The 16,316-nt window shown below is 31.3% G+C and overlaps 2 protein-coding genes and 1 long non-coding RNA gene across 4 annotated transcripts; 2 read left to right on the top strand and 1 right to left on the bottom strand.

Moving 5' to 3' along the window:
- Positions 1-4,057: 4,057 nt before the first annotated feature.
- LOC125062915 lies at positions 4,058-6,056 on the bottom strand. Its single transcript, XR_007119365.1, has 2 exons — positions 5,578-6,056; positions 4,058-4,876 (listed from the first exon to the last, which is right to left on the bottom strand). It is a non-coding gene; the product is annotated as an uncharacterized LOC125062915 (long non-coding RNA).
- A 347-nt stretch (positions 6,057-6,403) lies between these two features.
- Positions 6,404-9,816, top strand: LOC125063005. 2 transcript variants are annotated; one of them, XM_047669194.1, is made up of 2 exons: positions 6,404-6,887; positions 9,127-9,816. In XM_047669194.1, exons 1-2 carry the CDS (start codon positions 6,543-6,545, stop codon positions 9,445-9,447), a joined length of 666 nt encoding a protein of 221 aa, XP_047525150.1. In that variant the 5' UTR covers positions 6,404-6,542; the 3' UTR covers positions 9,448-9,816. The 2 variants fall into 2 exon arrangements, with proteins under 2 accessions (XP_047525150.1, XP_047525149.1); XM_047669193.1 differs by having other exon boundaries at positions 6,406-6,893.
- Positions 9,817-12,501: 2,685 nt separating this feature from the next.
- On the top strand, positions 12,502-15,556 carry LOC125060144 (fatty acid-binding protein 2-like). Its single transcript, XM_047664903.1, has 4 exons — positions 12,502-12,658; positions 14,382-14,548; positions 15,036-15,143; positions 15,230-15,556. Exons 1-4 carry the CDS (start codon positions 12,589-12,591, stop codon positions 15,278-15,280), a joined length of 396 nt encoding a protein of 131 aa, XP_047520859.1. The 5' UTR covers positions 12,502-12,588; the 3' UTR covers positions 15,281-15,556.
- The last annotated feature ends 760 nt before the right edge of the window (positions 15,557-16,316 follow it).

Here is a 16,316-nt window from a genome sequence, read left to right as displayed (position 1 = left end):
TCTTTGTTTTATTTATTGGTATACGGGCCAGAATAGTTTACCAAAAATGACTTGACGAAATATATATAAAAAAACTGAGAGATGTCAAGGGACACCCGGATGGAACGAAGTTCCTTTCGATTGGTATCATAACAGTATGATAGATTTTCTCGACACCAATCTTATATTTCATCGTCTATTAAAGTTTTAAGAGACTAGGAATCTAAAAGAGGAAGAAATATGATGTCGTTATGCTACGCAGCGATTAAATAGAAAAGTAACCTAAATATAAATTAAGTGGCACAAATTATTAATAATCATATTTCGTATTTCGTGGTTCCGATGTTGTAATTCAGTCTAATCGGGTTCATCTCCTTGTATAAGCTGTTCTCGTTGTGATATTAGTTCACTAATTTTAGAGTTCGCAGAATTTCATGACATTTTCCTGAAACATTATTTATTATAATGAATATTTTTAAATAATATAATACAGGGATTCTGGTGTACGTTTACTACGACCAATTTATTTAAGTGATTCCAAAAATAATTTTCAATTCTTATCGCTACGAAAAAAAAGCCATCACCACGAGGTGTTCCCAGGCGGTCACCCATCCAAGTACTGACGTTACTGACTCGCCTGACGTTGCTTAACTTCGGTGATCGGACGAGAATTATAATGCTAAAGAGTGTTTTTATTGCACGCGCTCGTTTCAGGAACTGCTGGTTCGAAATGTACCATTATTTTTACCTTCGATTGTCCATTTATTGATCAAGGCAAGATTATATTACGTTACCCTGAATTAACGCGGGTTAAATCATGGGCAACGGTATATATGTCACCATAAAATTGTAAATACCGTTAGATATTTACAATTGTAGAGTACAATCTACCGAATAATAATACGTTAAATTGTAAGCAGTACGTTGAGGTTCACAATAGTTCGACAGTTCACAATCTCGCGAGATAGAGTACAATCTAACGGTATTTATAATTTTACGGTGACATATACATCACTTGCAATGTTCCTAACACAATGTAAGGTTTTTTTATAAACAGGGAGCCCTACATCATAGCCTATCAGGCCGTGTGACCGAGAAGCTAAGCAGCAGGGGAGTGTCGAAATCTCCCCTTTCCTAAAAAGGGACTTAATTAACTAAAGGGTTGGCGTCTCGCGTCGAGCCCCGGCGACAACTTCTCCGGAAATATCCTCATAATATTTATGGACGAGTCGGGGCCCGCTGCCCAGTACCACCCGCCTTACCTTGACGTTAGGTTAGGTATTTTTGATTTTCGGTAGTATTATTTAGTTTTCCGCTAACCACGATTTCTAATATGATGACGTTATTTGATATACGGATATATGGATGCTCTCTCCTCTGGCCTTAAGAATTGGTACGCTCTTTTCTTGAAGGAGCCTTTGATTACATAGCTCCAAAGAAATTAAAATCACAATAAAAAGAGGACTACAAGAAGCTATTTGATTTTTTTAAATTTATACCTCTACAAGAGAAAGCGCAGCTAGGATTATTGAATGAAAACTACTTTACAAACAATTTTTTTATTAATTTACTATTACCTAAATACAATAATAAATATTCCAAATTTAAAAACTCTCTATCAGCTGCACTAACTAACCTACTGATAAATTTAATAAAAATTAAAAGATTCTTTTTATTTCTTATTTCTTCTTTCTGATTATGTTTTAGATATATATTTAAGATATATAAAAACTTAATATACATTTAAAATACTTTTTTACTAATACATATATACACCGGCTGTAAGTACCTACTTTAAGCCAAATTAAAACAGAAATCGTGATGAGTTCTTAAAAATCGATGTTTGTCGATAGAAGGAAATTTATCAATGAAACTGATACAGAAGATAAAGACTAAAATGCTTAAGAGTATGTTTGTATTGTATCTATTCCTTTCAATCTCCTAAAACCAAGCCCGAAAATACTTGGCATACGGTAGCTAAATAATTTAATGAAAGATTAGGAACGTCGAATTAACTCATATTTATTTAGTAGCAAAATAAACAGAACAACAATTAGGCCAAACGATAACTTATTACAAGATTGGAATTTGGCACGCCACTCCTTTTATTTTTATCAAATTTAAGTGCTTCCTAAAGCCCAAAAAGAATATTCGCGAACAATTACAAGTAGATAGTCAAGTATATGTATAAGGGCCGATTTACATTATCTTAGTGTTTAGGAGAGTGCTTTAGTACAACTTGAAAGGCAAGTTCTTTAGCGTAGCGTTTACTAAAGCAAGTAGCGTTTACATGTTTCAACTAAAGTACTATCCTAAAGCACTCTCCTAAACACTAAGATAATGTAAATCGGCCATTATGTATACTGGTTGGTTGGTTATAAGTACTCTATATACGTTGGTTATAAGTTGGTTATAAGTACTCTATATACTCTACAGCTTTTGTTGCTTCGTTCGCACTTCGCAGCCATGTGTAGGTACTAGGTAGTAACATCAAACATGTTACATGTCTCACCCTCATGTTACTACACAGTACACTACCACAAAGTTGACAGCGTAGTACCGAGCTGCTGTTCATAGCATTATTCCGTCATATTGTCTCTGTATAAAATGTGAAATACATTATAGTCACACATATAAACCTAATAAAAGTTAAAACTTTACAATATTATTTTAAATTTGCAATAGCAAGCTGCAAAGAAGACATAAGAATGCGAGCAAGATCGGAATAATTTTAGTGGAATTTATGGAAAAGTACAAGTGGCATAATGTATGAATTTAAATTGATGTTAAAATTAACTATGGTTTGTTTCATGTTATCTCAGAAATTTAAGGTTATAAATAAATAAAATATTTTGAAGCTGCAAGATCGCGATATACAATAATGAATAGGTACCTACCTACTCATACTTTTTGAATTTGATCTCACAGCAACTAAGTAATCTGCAAAACTAAGAAGCAACATATTTTGTTACCGCTTTGAAGAAACAATAGAGATGGTAGTGCTGCAGATTGATATTTGATAAATAAAGAGTTAAGAGAAAATTGATTAGAAGTTGATAAAATCCAGTTAGTTATTTGCTACTAGTTTGAATTGTCTATGTTTATTCTCACTTAAAATTAAATGGAAAAAAGGGATTAATAAAGAATATAAAATAAAAACCTGGTCTGGTATGATTTGATATTGGTGCTCCAACATTCAAGATACCTATAAATAAAATATTCATACTGATTATAAGTTAATATTATCAATGAACTTTTGTTTTTGATAATATTAACTTATACCTAATAGTTTAATGTGAATTGAACTTGCTAATAGTTTATATGTGAATGCAAAACTTGTTTAAGTAAGGAATTAATAAAAATTGTATATTAGGTATTTGATAGTTTTATTTTTGGCAATTGCATTTACAGTCGACTCTCGATAATTTGAAACTCTAGGGACCAGATATAAATTTCAAATTATCAAGAGTTCAAAATAACAAGTGTTTGAATAACCACGAGGGGGAGGGGCGACTGAAGGAAATAAGAATTTGATCAAAATTTGTTACTTATTATTTCTATATTCTTATTATGTATTAACAATTATTATAACAATTATTCACAAATTTTTGACACAAACCTCATTTATGTAAACAATTGACAAGTCTGTGCATGATAAACGCTTCAAATTATAGAGAGTAGGGAAGACCGAATTTCAAATTATCGCATGTTGGCGAGCAAGATAATACTTTTTCAACTTCAAATTACCGAAGGGACCAATTATCATTGATTTTATTCAATTTATCGAGTATTTTTCAAGGGAACGGATTTTTTTTTCAAATTATCGAGAGATTCAAATTAACGAGTGTCAAATTATCGAGAGTAGACTGTATTTACTATTATCTTGTTTAGAGTACGAAAAGCCATTGAAGTAACATTACCCTTTTAACTGTATAGTTAGACAATATTGGTATCAATATTCAGGTGAAACAAACAAAATTAAATATTGTATTGTATCCAATGCATATAATATGATACTACTGATAGTTAGGAATTGATTTATGTTAAACATATAGGTAGTAAAATAAAAGATGTTTCATTAATAGTTATTTTTTATTAAAATAAGGTTTTTTCACATTTGTTCCTTAATTTATACAATATGTTAAGGAACAAACATGCCTCTAAAACAAAAAATTGTGTAAATAGGAAAATTAGCAAGTATAATTACTTATTACAAAATAGAATTATTACTTCTAAAATACACACACACAGGTGCATTATTAATACAGATGTATTCATTTTTATATATGAAGTTAAAAACCGAAAAATTATAATTAGGTAACTAATAAACGTAAGAGATAATGGGCAGCGACAAAACTTATTTCGTATGCATTTTGTTCTATTAAAAAAAGCCAATACATAAAATGTAACGACAGATGTTGTGATGATTTCATAAAATTGTTAAGGTACTTTGTTAGGTAATATACAGCGCATATGATAACATAGAAAAAGCTCTCCAGTTCATTGGATAAGATACATCCTGGGCCATTTAAAGAATAGTGATTGTAAATAATAATAGTTAGGTATTGTAAAGATATAATTCTTCCCAAAAAATTTTTGTAATAAATATCTCATTCTTAAAACTGCCAAACTTATGAAGTAAAATTTTAGGAAGAACATAGTTTCTGTTCTTGAGGTAATGTTACTTAACCAACCATTATTTCTTACTCCACTCCTCTTATTTTTTTAACATTATTCATAAAATACAATGTCCCTCATATATACCTACCTAATCAAATACATGATTCCTCATTATCAAATTCAATTTCAGGTTCATAACACTTTTATAAATACATAAATTTCATTCCATTGGTGGTTCATATTAATACTTTTAGTTATCTTATTATCTTCTCTTTTTCTGAAAAGAAAATATTTCTTTTGTTAGTACTTTGATCAAATAGAAAACAAATGCTTTTTCAGTAGGTAACTTTAATATTAAAAGTTTGTAAATGAAATTTGTAAAATTCATGCACACCTACTATAGTACCTAACTCTTTACTTTATTCTAAACATAAAAATAGACTTAACTTGTCGCTTTACAGCTTATTGTCAATTAAAGTTTTTAATACCAAAACAATGTGAGTAATTCTTAAGGGGCTAGAATTAAACTTCTCATTCATTAACAATATTACAATAAACTTCTAAAGTATTGTTGACTAGATTTTATATTTCCAAAGTTTATGAAGCATACACTTTATTTGTTAAATTTATATCAATATTATATCATTAGCTTCTAATATACCTATTTAGAACTTTTAATTAAGTTTATTAGTGATCTTTCAGACTTTCAAATCTGTGATCTGATATAGAAATGTACCACCATTTCACTTACGTATCTTTATAGGAAATACATTTAAATGGTATATGGTATTGGTATATTAAATTTACAACAAACTTATTTTTAACTTACAAGTTACATAATGTATTTTTTCAATTTTGTACATAGGTACAATACTTATATAAATATCAATAAACGATATTCAATACAACAAGGATTTAAGAATTTCATAAAACTATAGCTTAATGGAATAGAAAGAAAATATAAATATTTACTTGTACCTTGTAATTTGCTTGCTTGATATTTTCATATTTTTCTGTGTCTATTAAGTTATCATCGCATAGATTCCATTCTAAATTATTGTTTAAATATAAACAAAAACTAAAACAATTAACTTAAAAAATATTAATTAGTTTAGATCATTAAAATTTTACGAGAACGTTATTAACGAACAGATAAAATTAAAATGAAAATTATTTAATAACATAAAAAATACTTTTCGATAAAACGGTAGCCATCAAAGATGTTGATAGCTAGATAGATTTTCTACACTGCCGGAATATTTTAATATTGTCTTTTCGTAGCACTATCATGGTGTCGCTTATTGTATCCCAACTCATGCCTTTAGGGCCAAGGCTACCGACTGTGACACGAACTGTGATTTTCATACAAATTTAGTTTTCTACTTTCCACATAATGTATGCTAGTGTTTACTGTTAAGGCATCTTGACTAAGCCCCCTGAACTGCACGGCACACTGCACACTGCACACTGCACAGTGTTGCACAGCGTACAGCACAAATGTTTGTTTTGGTCGGCACTCGACACACTCAAGCGAACAATAACAAATTGTGCACTTGTGTGCGCAAGGGTGTGAAAAAATAATCGATTATTAAAAAAATCGATTTTTGTACGCGATTTTTGTATTTAAAATAATCGAATATTTTTATGATTGCAAATCAATCATAGTCGATTTTTCATCTGCCACCTCCCGACATTATGACCTCGAACTATTAGGGATATTCGATATACATCGATGTTTACAATGCGATACATTGAATCCGATTGGAAAAATCGATTTTTTATGCAGAATGTCACATCCCTAGTGTGCGCGCACACGGTACAAGTAATCTACTCGTGTCGTCTCGTTAGTCGTTGTACGCTACCAAAGCAAATACGTCATTATTTGTGCGCGCACTATGTCAAGTAATTTTTTAAATGATCAAGAATATAATATTACCTAAAATATGGATTGGACGAATGATAAAATCATCAAATTTATTCAAGCTGTTGAAACTTATCGTATTTTATGGGATTCCAGTCACCATGATTATAAAAATAGAAACAAAAAACACGACGCCACTCAAGATTTGGCTCAACGTTTTAATTGTGACTCGACTGAGGTAATGAGAAAATGGAAGATTATTTTGGCGCAATATCGAAGAGAAAAGAAGAAAATCTCGGATTCAAAATCTTCAGGTTCTGAGCTTTCCGAGATATATAAGCCAAAATGGTTTGGTTATGCATATCTGAAATTCTTTCATGGGAGGGACGAACCGAACGTCAGCATGTCATCACAAGACGAAATAAATGAACAAGTAGGTTAAGTGTTAACGTTAATACGAACGTTTTATATTGTTATTATCAAACCTTTTACTATATTATGCTTTTACGCTAGTGTTTGTTGCGGGTTGGGTTTTGAATTACGTCGCACGAATTTGATGATACTGATTATGCAGGAATCTTGGGGGACCTTCATTATAACACCTACAAGTGATTTTTGCTGCCGGAAACGCGTCTAAGTATTTTAAAAAAAATAAGTTTTGTGTAATGTATTGAAATTTGTAAACAATCCGCCATTTTTTACTTCCGGGTAGCGCATAATGGTAGGGGAGCCCAAGAGGGGATTTCGGGATTTACTAAAGCGCGGCAGATTAATATATAGGGGGATACCTTGTACCCGGTTAAGTACCTCCACAAAATATGAGGCCCATATATAAAGCCGCACGTGAAGGAGACAGGATCAGTTTAGTAAAAAAAAATTGACCATCAGAAATTCCCGAGCGCGTCAGATTAAGGTAGGGTGAGTTAATTACATCCTAAAAAGTGTATATTCCACTAATCTGACAATTTGAGAGTGACGGAAAAAAAGGGGAGGGCAACAAAGTTGTAAAAAAAAAACGTCATCTCGACATTCTCGAGCGTAGCTAATTTTTTTTTTATTTTGAAGGAAATAATTCAAGAATAATGAAAAATATATAATCTGACGATTTCCGCAAGCCGAAATAACAAAAATTCGTCGATAAAGTTATATGCGTGCAGCTGCGTGATGCCTACATTTCCTTTAACCGATCGGAATCTACTAGACGGCGTTCTAAATATTTCCCTCAAAATTACATTTCCTGTGAATTTGAACCGATTCGGACCGATAGATTTTGAGAAATTTTGAAAAATCTTAAAAAAATAAGAAATATTTTTTTTTAAAGTGGTTTCTTTATCGATCAACTTCAAAAACTAATCCGCCTTTGAGCTTGAAAAACCACGTCGATCGCCACCAAGCTGGTCAAAAGCGGTTGATTCGTTCGAGAGATATCGTACACGAAAGAAACCCGATAAAGTGTTTTTTCGGGATTACTCCGAAATTTGTGGTTCGATCAATTAAAATTGCAAAATTATTTATGAGGATAATAAAACTGCGTCGAATGCCGCCAACCGCGTGAAAATTGCTTGATCCATTCAAAAGTTATTGCGGTTTGAAAATTCCAAAAATAGTGTTCTATGAAACTTCTATCAGACTTTCGAGCTGGGAGAGCTCAAATGCATAGAAATGTTATTTCTTTGAACTCAGCGAGCTCAAAATATTAATTTTAAGCGCCCAGGAATGGAATTAGCGGGAAGTTGCAGGGATGGCCCTTTAGGTGAACCGTTTTTCTATTTTTTTTTTGGCAGATCATGCGAATCCCTCTAGATAATCGTCAGATTATGAGACAGTACGTTTAGAACATAAAGATGAACCACATATATCTTAATCTGACGCGCTTGAGTATTTCAAAATTGCGATTTTTTTTTGCAAATTAAGAAAATGGCTGTGGGTTTGCGTCCCATCGAAATCGTCAGATTAGTGAATGAGAGCTTTTTTTTGGTGCACTTAACACTCCCTTAGAAAATCTGACGCGCTCGATAAAAAAATTTTTTTTTTAATTTTCAACCCTTAAATACAACCACCCGCATCATGCAAACGATCAGATTAACATACGTACATTATTAAAAATACGTAGGGCATAGATGCTATCAATATCTGACGCGCTCGAGGATGTCCATGCAACAGTTTTTTTTTACATATTTAACTATCTATAGCCGCTTCCCCCACCGATGAAAAGGAATTTATCCTACAACATTTTTTTCTTCTTTTTATCTAAGCTTTGCATCCCAATAGGTCTCTACGACGCTCGAGTAAATCCCCATTTAGCATCGTGGGCTCCCCTACCATAATGTCAAATGTTATTTTCCTTGATGAAGATTACTATAGAAACTAGTATTTTTGAAAACACCATCTGATATTGTTCCTTTTCAACCGACATCTACATACAAAAAAAAAAAAATTTCAATCAACTAGTGCTAAAAGTACCTACAACGCTAAAATCACCTTTGTAATTTAAAAAAGTCCAGTATTAAAAAGAGATTGAAAAACAACAAGTTTACCATCCATATCCCCCCATGTAATGAGGTATATTCTAAAAAAATCAAATTGACGCTGTACCATCATTTCATCAACATCATCATCCATTCTTCAAGAGTATTTGGCATCTGAAAAACAATTTTTTTTTTCAGTTAATACAAGATACCAAGTATGAAGAAACAGACACAGAAAATGAAGATCAAGAATGTCATTATAAAAGGCCAGTCAAAAAGTTGAAGAATCCAAAGAACTCGCTGAAACGTCGTGCTGACGATGAAGACCCGAAAGTTACTCATACTTCGTCCGTAATGGATAACGTAAATAAGCAAGCAAATAAGCGTGATGACGACGAAATTTTTGCTGCAGCCGTAGCGACGAAATTAAAAAAAATTAAAGATGGGCGGACGAAGATTTTAGTGCAACGGGATATCGATAATTTATTGTATGACGCCATTATCCTCGAGTATGGTTGATGGGTTTGGTTATCTAGTAACACAACACACAAATAAGTACTTAATAAAAACTTAACTTAAAAGACATAATAAAAAGTATCTCCTATAAGACTTATAATAAGTTTAATACCTATAAAGACGCAAGTGAACATTTTAAAATTGATACTTTAGACTCTTGGCGAAAACATAACGATTTATTGTTACTACATGACAGCATCTTAAGTAAAGTTAATTGCAGCTCACTTTTAGATGAATTGCCCTGCCTACAAGAGTCGTAATCGTGATTTGTTTCATGTTCCTCACATTAACACCAACTATGCAAAAAAAAGGGTGCATGTACGCGCGTAAGAAGTTATACTTCTTTGGCATTATTAAAAATAGTTTTTGATTGCATGCAAATATTTAATTACAATTAAATAATCAAAGACTAAGAAAAATTAAATAAATAAATATTTATTAATATTATAATTACATTTATTATTATTTTCTAATATTAATTAGTATTGATTTAAAAATTCATTTAAATCACTTCTGATTATAATTCAGACGTACATATAAAATTCGCACTTGTATAATGAAAACAAAATGAAAAAACGTGTTTTAAATGTAGAAACTCAAAACATGTGGATAAATATTATAGAGGCGGCGTGCGTGCCAACATGCACCACTAACTTCATTCTGTTAATTTTTCATAACGCGCCTAAAGAAGTATAACTTCAAAAACTCAGTTTTGTATCGCACAGCCCGGACAATATTTAATATTGTTATATGACGACATGTTTAAGATATTGCGGAATATGCTTAATAGGAGAAAATGTACTGAGAATAATGTTTAGTGTTTATTTTTCCTTTTGTAAATGTATGAACCTTTTTGTTAATATTAACTATGTATTCCATCTTTGGCTATATCTTTAGTATTTAGTTGTAGAATTAAGAAAAATAAATAAAATTATCTCAAGTCGGAAAGAAGAATATTTTAAAACGCTTAAGACAAGGTTTTATTAGTTTTACCAATTAATTAGTATATGAGCAAATGGGATAATATACCAATCTGCTGACTTAACTTCACCAAAGCTAAGTACCTACATCAGCCTCTTGTGGGCTATGGAATTTCCCTTAGATTCAGTCTCACACATTTTATCGAAGTTTACTAAAGATTACGCCTAAAGCCTTGATCGCCTGACATGGTTCGTTAATTTTAAGAATGAATTAATAAATTAAAACAATGTCGTATCTTCATGGTAAGTTAACTATTAAAAATAATTTATCAAAATCCCGAATGACGACCACGTTACGCCATGTATAATATACGACTATATGTATATTAAGGTGGTATTTGTATAATGTAAAAATATTTACATTATATTGTGTTTCTGGTTGTACTAAAATAAAATAGTTTCTCAGTTTGAACTTTATTACTTTCGGTTTCAGTAATAAACTAGTGTTCCACTGCACATATATCGCTATTTTTCTTTATTAATATCCTTTATCTAACTATAATTAACTTAAAGCTTGATAATCTTCACTTGAACTATTAATTTTTCACTGCCACCTAAATAAGGAGGATCTTTAAAAGTCTAAGGGATGTATCCGACATATTATCTTCTATAATGGAATAGTTCTAGCAGTGCCTTATTGCAACACAGCCTTGCGACTCTGTAACTCGATCGAACTCTGACAGCGGTTTTCACAGCGGCGGTCGCGCTCAAATCAGTCGTAAAGCAGTCATTTTACGATTTGGCATTCTGATAAACAGTAAACTACAACTACATCTCAATAAGAACTAGTCGACGACGTCGCTGGCAACGTCGCCATGGCGTCTCAGTGAGGTATGGCACTTATGCAAATAAATAAATACAATTTTATTTTACACACGATATACGACTAGAAGCAGAAACCAGAAACGATGGTAAATTATAATTCTAAATAATAATAAAAATAGGTCTCCCCTCCAAAAAGGCCGAGCTTACAACTAAAACAAAGCCATCCCTTAAATTATAAAAAAAAATGGCGATATTAGACGCGCTAGACTGTGGTAGGTGCTAATAGTCACAATCAATCACGCCACCTGCCAGTAGGGACTACGTCAAAAGGAAGTGTCGCAGTAAGTAGCTTACCATTCCACATCAAAATCGGTCACTGGTCAGACAATGTATACACAAAAAATCTTTAAAGTTTGAGTTTTGAAATTGGTCAATTATTAATAAAATAATATTACGTCAGCATATTTATTAAGTAATTAAACATAATTGCCGCTCCCAGACTTGTGAGAGAAGGTTAACTTTTTCTAATATGTCGGCTATGGCAAGAAATAATATGCGTTCTAACAATTTCTTATACAGTTTACATTAAAATCCCTTTTGCTAGAGATTCATGTAAAAGAAACACTCATGGACACCGCAAGATATTTTGACATGTTATGAATAGAAAAGATAGGAGCTGTTTGCGATTTAATTTAATAATACATGTAATAAAATAAACAATTATTTAATCTAAATCCATTAATTTGTAATCAATCGTCTTTTTCTTTAATATATGAGTCAGCACACGTGTGGAATCGTTTCAATGATTAATTCAAATTATTATTTCGTAGATAAACACTTTTATGTCATCCGCATATTGATTTATTAAGCGTAACCAACTCCTGCAGACACTGAGGCAGTTTTCACTTTATTATTTATTTTTGGATAAATCAAGATTCTTTTAATGAATGATACTTGAAATCCTTTTCATTTTAGGAGCTAAAAAGAAATCGTCTAAGGCTAGCTCATGCCACAATAATTTATCTTTCTAATATCTCAGATTTTTCTTAACATATTTTATATTCATATATCGTTTTCTATTTAAATCCATCTTTGTAAACATTTTGTTTTCGTAACACTTTAAAAATACTGACGTAGGACATTAAAACAGGCGTATTTCTCTTTCACAATTAAACTTGCAATTTCGTTAACTTTAAAAAGAATGACCATGAGTTTTTGGTGTAACAACGAGTCATTTTATTGTTCAAGTTGTTTTAGTGTTAAGATTCAGAACTATTAACCGATAAAGATAACGCATGAACAAACATTTTTATCAGTTAATTGCCAATAATTACAAATATAAGACTGTGACTTGTCAGTTTTTCGTAATTTAGTCTAGAACTTTGTTTAAAACGTTACAATGGCGTACTTTGGAAAGGTTTTCACCTTGGAAAAAAATGAAAATTTTGAGGGATTTATTAACAGTTTAGGTAAGCTTTTTCACTGTATTTTCTCTAAGTTTAGCTTTTCTTTACATTACTTTGTCCTCTGTGATAAATTGGATAAGTTTGAATAGATTAGAAAACGTATGTGAATGCCATATAGTATTTTATTTTGTGCACATATTAGCATTTTTTCGACATAAGAAATTATTAAGTAGGTTGAAAGGTCGGGTATTTGAATCCCAACAATTCACCGTTGTTCTTGGTACGCACGTATAATGAAAGAAAATATCGTAAAAAAAATCAGTATATTTTTTAACATTCTTAACTCGAAACAAATGCAGAACTCTTAAGCTACAACATCCAGAAAGTTTTAAACGCTTGAATAAGTAAAAATTACCTACCTCAAATGTTTAGATCTCACAGTTACTTATTAGTTGCTTATCAGCCTATATCAGACTAAATATAAAAGTTATGAAACGAAAATGATAAATTTTGCTGCTAAGAAAGTAATCATTTTTATTAGCCATTAGTAACTGATGAATCATCTGTGCTTGGACTTTGTTTGAGGGCAAAGATATCATACATTTAAACTTTTAATCTTATGATTGTAGATAAGTACTTTTAAAATAAATTATCTATGTTAAATATTTATTATTCGCTTAAAACCAAAAAGGTACATTTTATAGTTTATTACCTACTAAAACTAGTGTCTATTAGTGTAAAGGTCATAGTGATCGTAATATATTTGTTTTAATTTATTTAATAATTTTTAGATGCGCAAATAAAACAACAATGTTTATATATAAAACGTTGTTTATTACGAACTCCAAAACAGTGTGGTTTTTATGTTAGAATAAAAATGCCGCATCTATTCAGTTTGAGAACACTAACATTCGACGCATGCGCAATGGCATAAAAGCGGCATTCGCTCTCCTCGTCTGACAAATGATGTTTTGCCTAAACTCTCTTTCACTCTTCCTTTAATATTTATCATATTTAAGAGCAGATAGCCCTTATTTGCGGCCAGATTTAACAAGGCATGAAAAAAATTTGCTTCAATTTGATATATAATTAATAAATGTACGTTATAAACGTATAAATGTATCGAAGTCACACCTGTTTACACCTGGCTGTGAAGAAGTGCGGCCAGGTGGGCAACAGACCCGTGATTTTTTTAAATCTTTATGTAAATTGCCGTGATGTAGACGATATTTTATTTAAATAACAAGTGAACGAAAAGTCTTCCCAAAAAACAATTCAAAATAATTTATTTAAAAATACTAGCGGCCAAATTTTGATAGGCACCTTGGTAGATATACATTCTCCTAATTATAAATATATATACATAAAAATTTGGTTTTTAGCAAATAACCGATGAGCGCACTAATCCTGCAGCCGCATCTCGTACCATGACTTAAAGTTGAAACAGATATATTTTAATGTTTCGTTCCAATTCGGTACTTCTGTGTATCTTTGCATATTATGAAGCTAATTCTAACATTCGTAATATGATAATCCGTGTCTGCGATTCAAGATTTATGTATAATATCGGCGTTTGTCGGTAACTAAAAACAAATGACATACTAGATAATGGCTAAGAACCCTCTTTTAAATGACAATTATCGTTCGACAAACGTAAAATTATCGTTATTTGTAGTTCTTTTTTTGTGAAAAAATTGTACTCAGAATGTAGATCTGATTGCTTTTATTCTGACAGAATGTAGATTGGCGCCATATAGAACATATTGTAAAGAAAGTTTTTTTGCAGGTTTGCCAAAAGAAAAAGTAGACAGCTACGTGATGTCCAAGTCTTCCCAAAAGATAGAGAAGGATGGGGATGGTTACATTATTACTTCTACGACTAGCCTGGGGGTTACAGAAATGAAATTTAAGCCGGGGGTGGAATTTGATCAACAATTAGTTCCTGAGATAGTAGTAAGGACCTTGACTAGAATAAGTTGGCTGGGTACTTTAGACGGTCAAAATCTGGCCAACTTATGTGTCTCAAACAAATTTTATTCTATTTATGTTTCTCACATAATTTACACTTGAAAATATTGCTTATTTTGATAATTCTTTGTAAAGTATGCGTATAGATACCGACAAACTTCTTGAGCATTAAACAAGAATCGGGGGAAAGTCAACTTTACCGGTCACGCGATCGACACGTCACTCTCTCGCCACCGCGCACCCCCACCCCCAGTAATACCTAAAAATCGCTTGGGCGTAGGCAAGGACATTTGTTCAAGATGTTTGCCGGTATCTATATATTTTTTTCTCTATCCATTAGCTATACAGACATTAGATTAATAATAAAAAACAATTATAAAAATAACCTTAGTTTCAAACTTAAGAAAACAACTTTTAAACAACATTACAATTATGACACATGCTTTGCTTTAACAATATTGACCATTTTCAGACAAAGAATGTAATTACTGTTGATGGCGATAAGTTTACCCAAGTGCAGAAGGCTGGTGGCAAAACTATCACATATGTTAGAGAGTTCTCTCCAGATAATTTGGTCGTGGTATGTTGAATAACTTATAATCACTTATGAGTAATAAGACACGAATTTACTATGGTATCTATACATGCTTTAATTACAATTTTCAGACAATTACTTCTGACTTTTGGGACGGCGTAGCCAAGAGAATCTACGTATAAGTTACTAATATTTACCAAAGGAATACTATTTGTTGTTACTTATAATGTATATTGTTATTATTAGTAATATAATTGTTAATTCATAGATACTCCAATTAACAATTCCAACTTGCCGTTTCATTAAAAAAATTTACAGTTAAATCAATTTTTTCCAAAATTTCTTGTTGCTATTCTATGTTCAGGTATTTTAGCTCTACTTGTTAATAATTTATTTTTAATTATTTGAACATATTATGGAAATTGTATTGAAATGCATTGAAGTTGAGTGAAACCTTATTTAATTTTTATTTCAGTACCTACCCAATATTTTATTTTATAAAACAGAATCGATGAGTTTTTGATAATTGAGTATTTTTAAAGAAAGTAAAAAAATTACATTATCACATCAAAATACTTTATCGGTCTTAAAAAAATATGATAAAAAATGCAAACTTTGGGTTCGATATACAATAAAAAAGCCTAGTAGGTATAATAATCTTTGAATTATTCTGGTTGCTGTGTCTGTTTTTTTGTTGTATTGTAACTATTTAGTACAAAAAAAAAATGCGACACAAATACTAAGTTGAGGTGAGCTATAAGAAAAATACAATTATTACGTACACATATATTATCTACCTATATTCGGTAGAATAAATAGGAGTAATATATGTCTACAAGTCGTCAGATTATAAACATGACATAACATTTTAAGAATCTTATGTGGTTTAATTTATAATTGAAATAATACTATGTGGAAAGTTAAGTATAAGTATTCGACCAAACTCCAAGATTATTTTTTGGATTTTGATAAGAAAAGATTAAGGAACACACCTAGCGATAGCAATGAAACGATAGATAGGGCTGTCGGATATGATATTATAATTAGACGTCAGTAATAATTGTCAACAAAAACATTGGTAGGTATAGAAACATTTTATGTTTATAATTTTATTTCTGATAATTCTAAGAATTAAAATTGTGGCGCCTAAAACAGATCACGAGTAAGAAATAGAGGAAACATTGACCTGACGACAAACACAATATTCACAAAGTTTAT

Source organism: Pieris napi, chromosome 2 (genome assembly GCF_905475465.1).
Source record: "Pieris napi chromosome 2, ilPieNapi1.2, whole genome shotgun sequence".
In the NCBI taxonomy this organism is placed as follows: Eukaryota; Metazoa; Arthropoda; class Insecta; order Lepidoptera; family Pieridae; genus Pieris; species Pieris napi.
The sequence above is the reverse complement of the archived record's forward strand: the minus strand, read 5'-3'. Positions and strand labels throughout refer to the sequence as shown.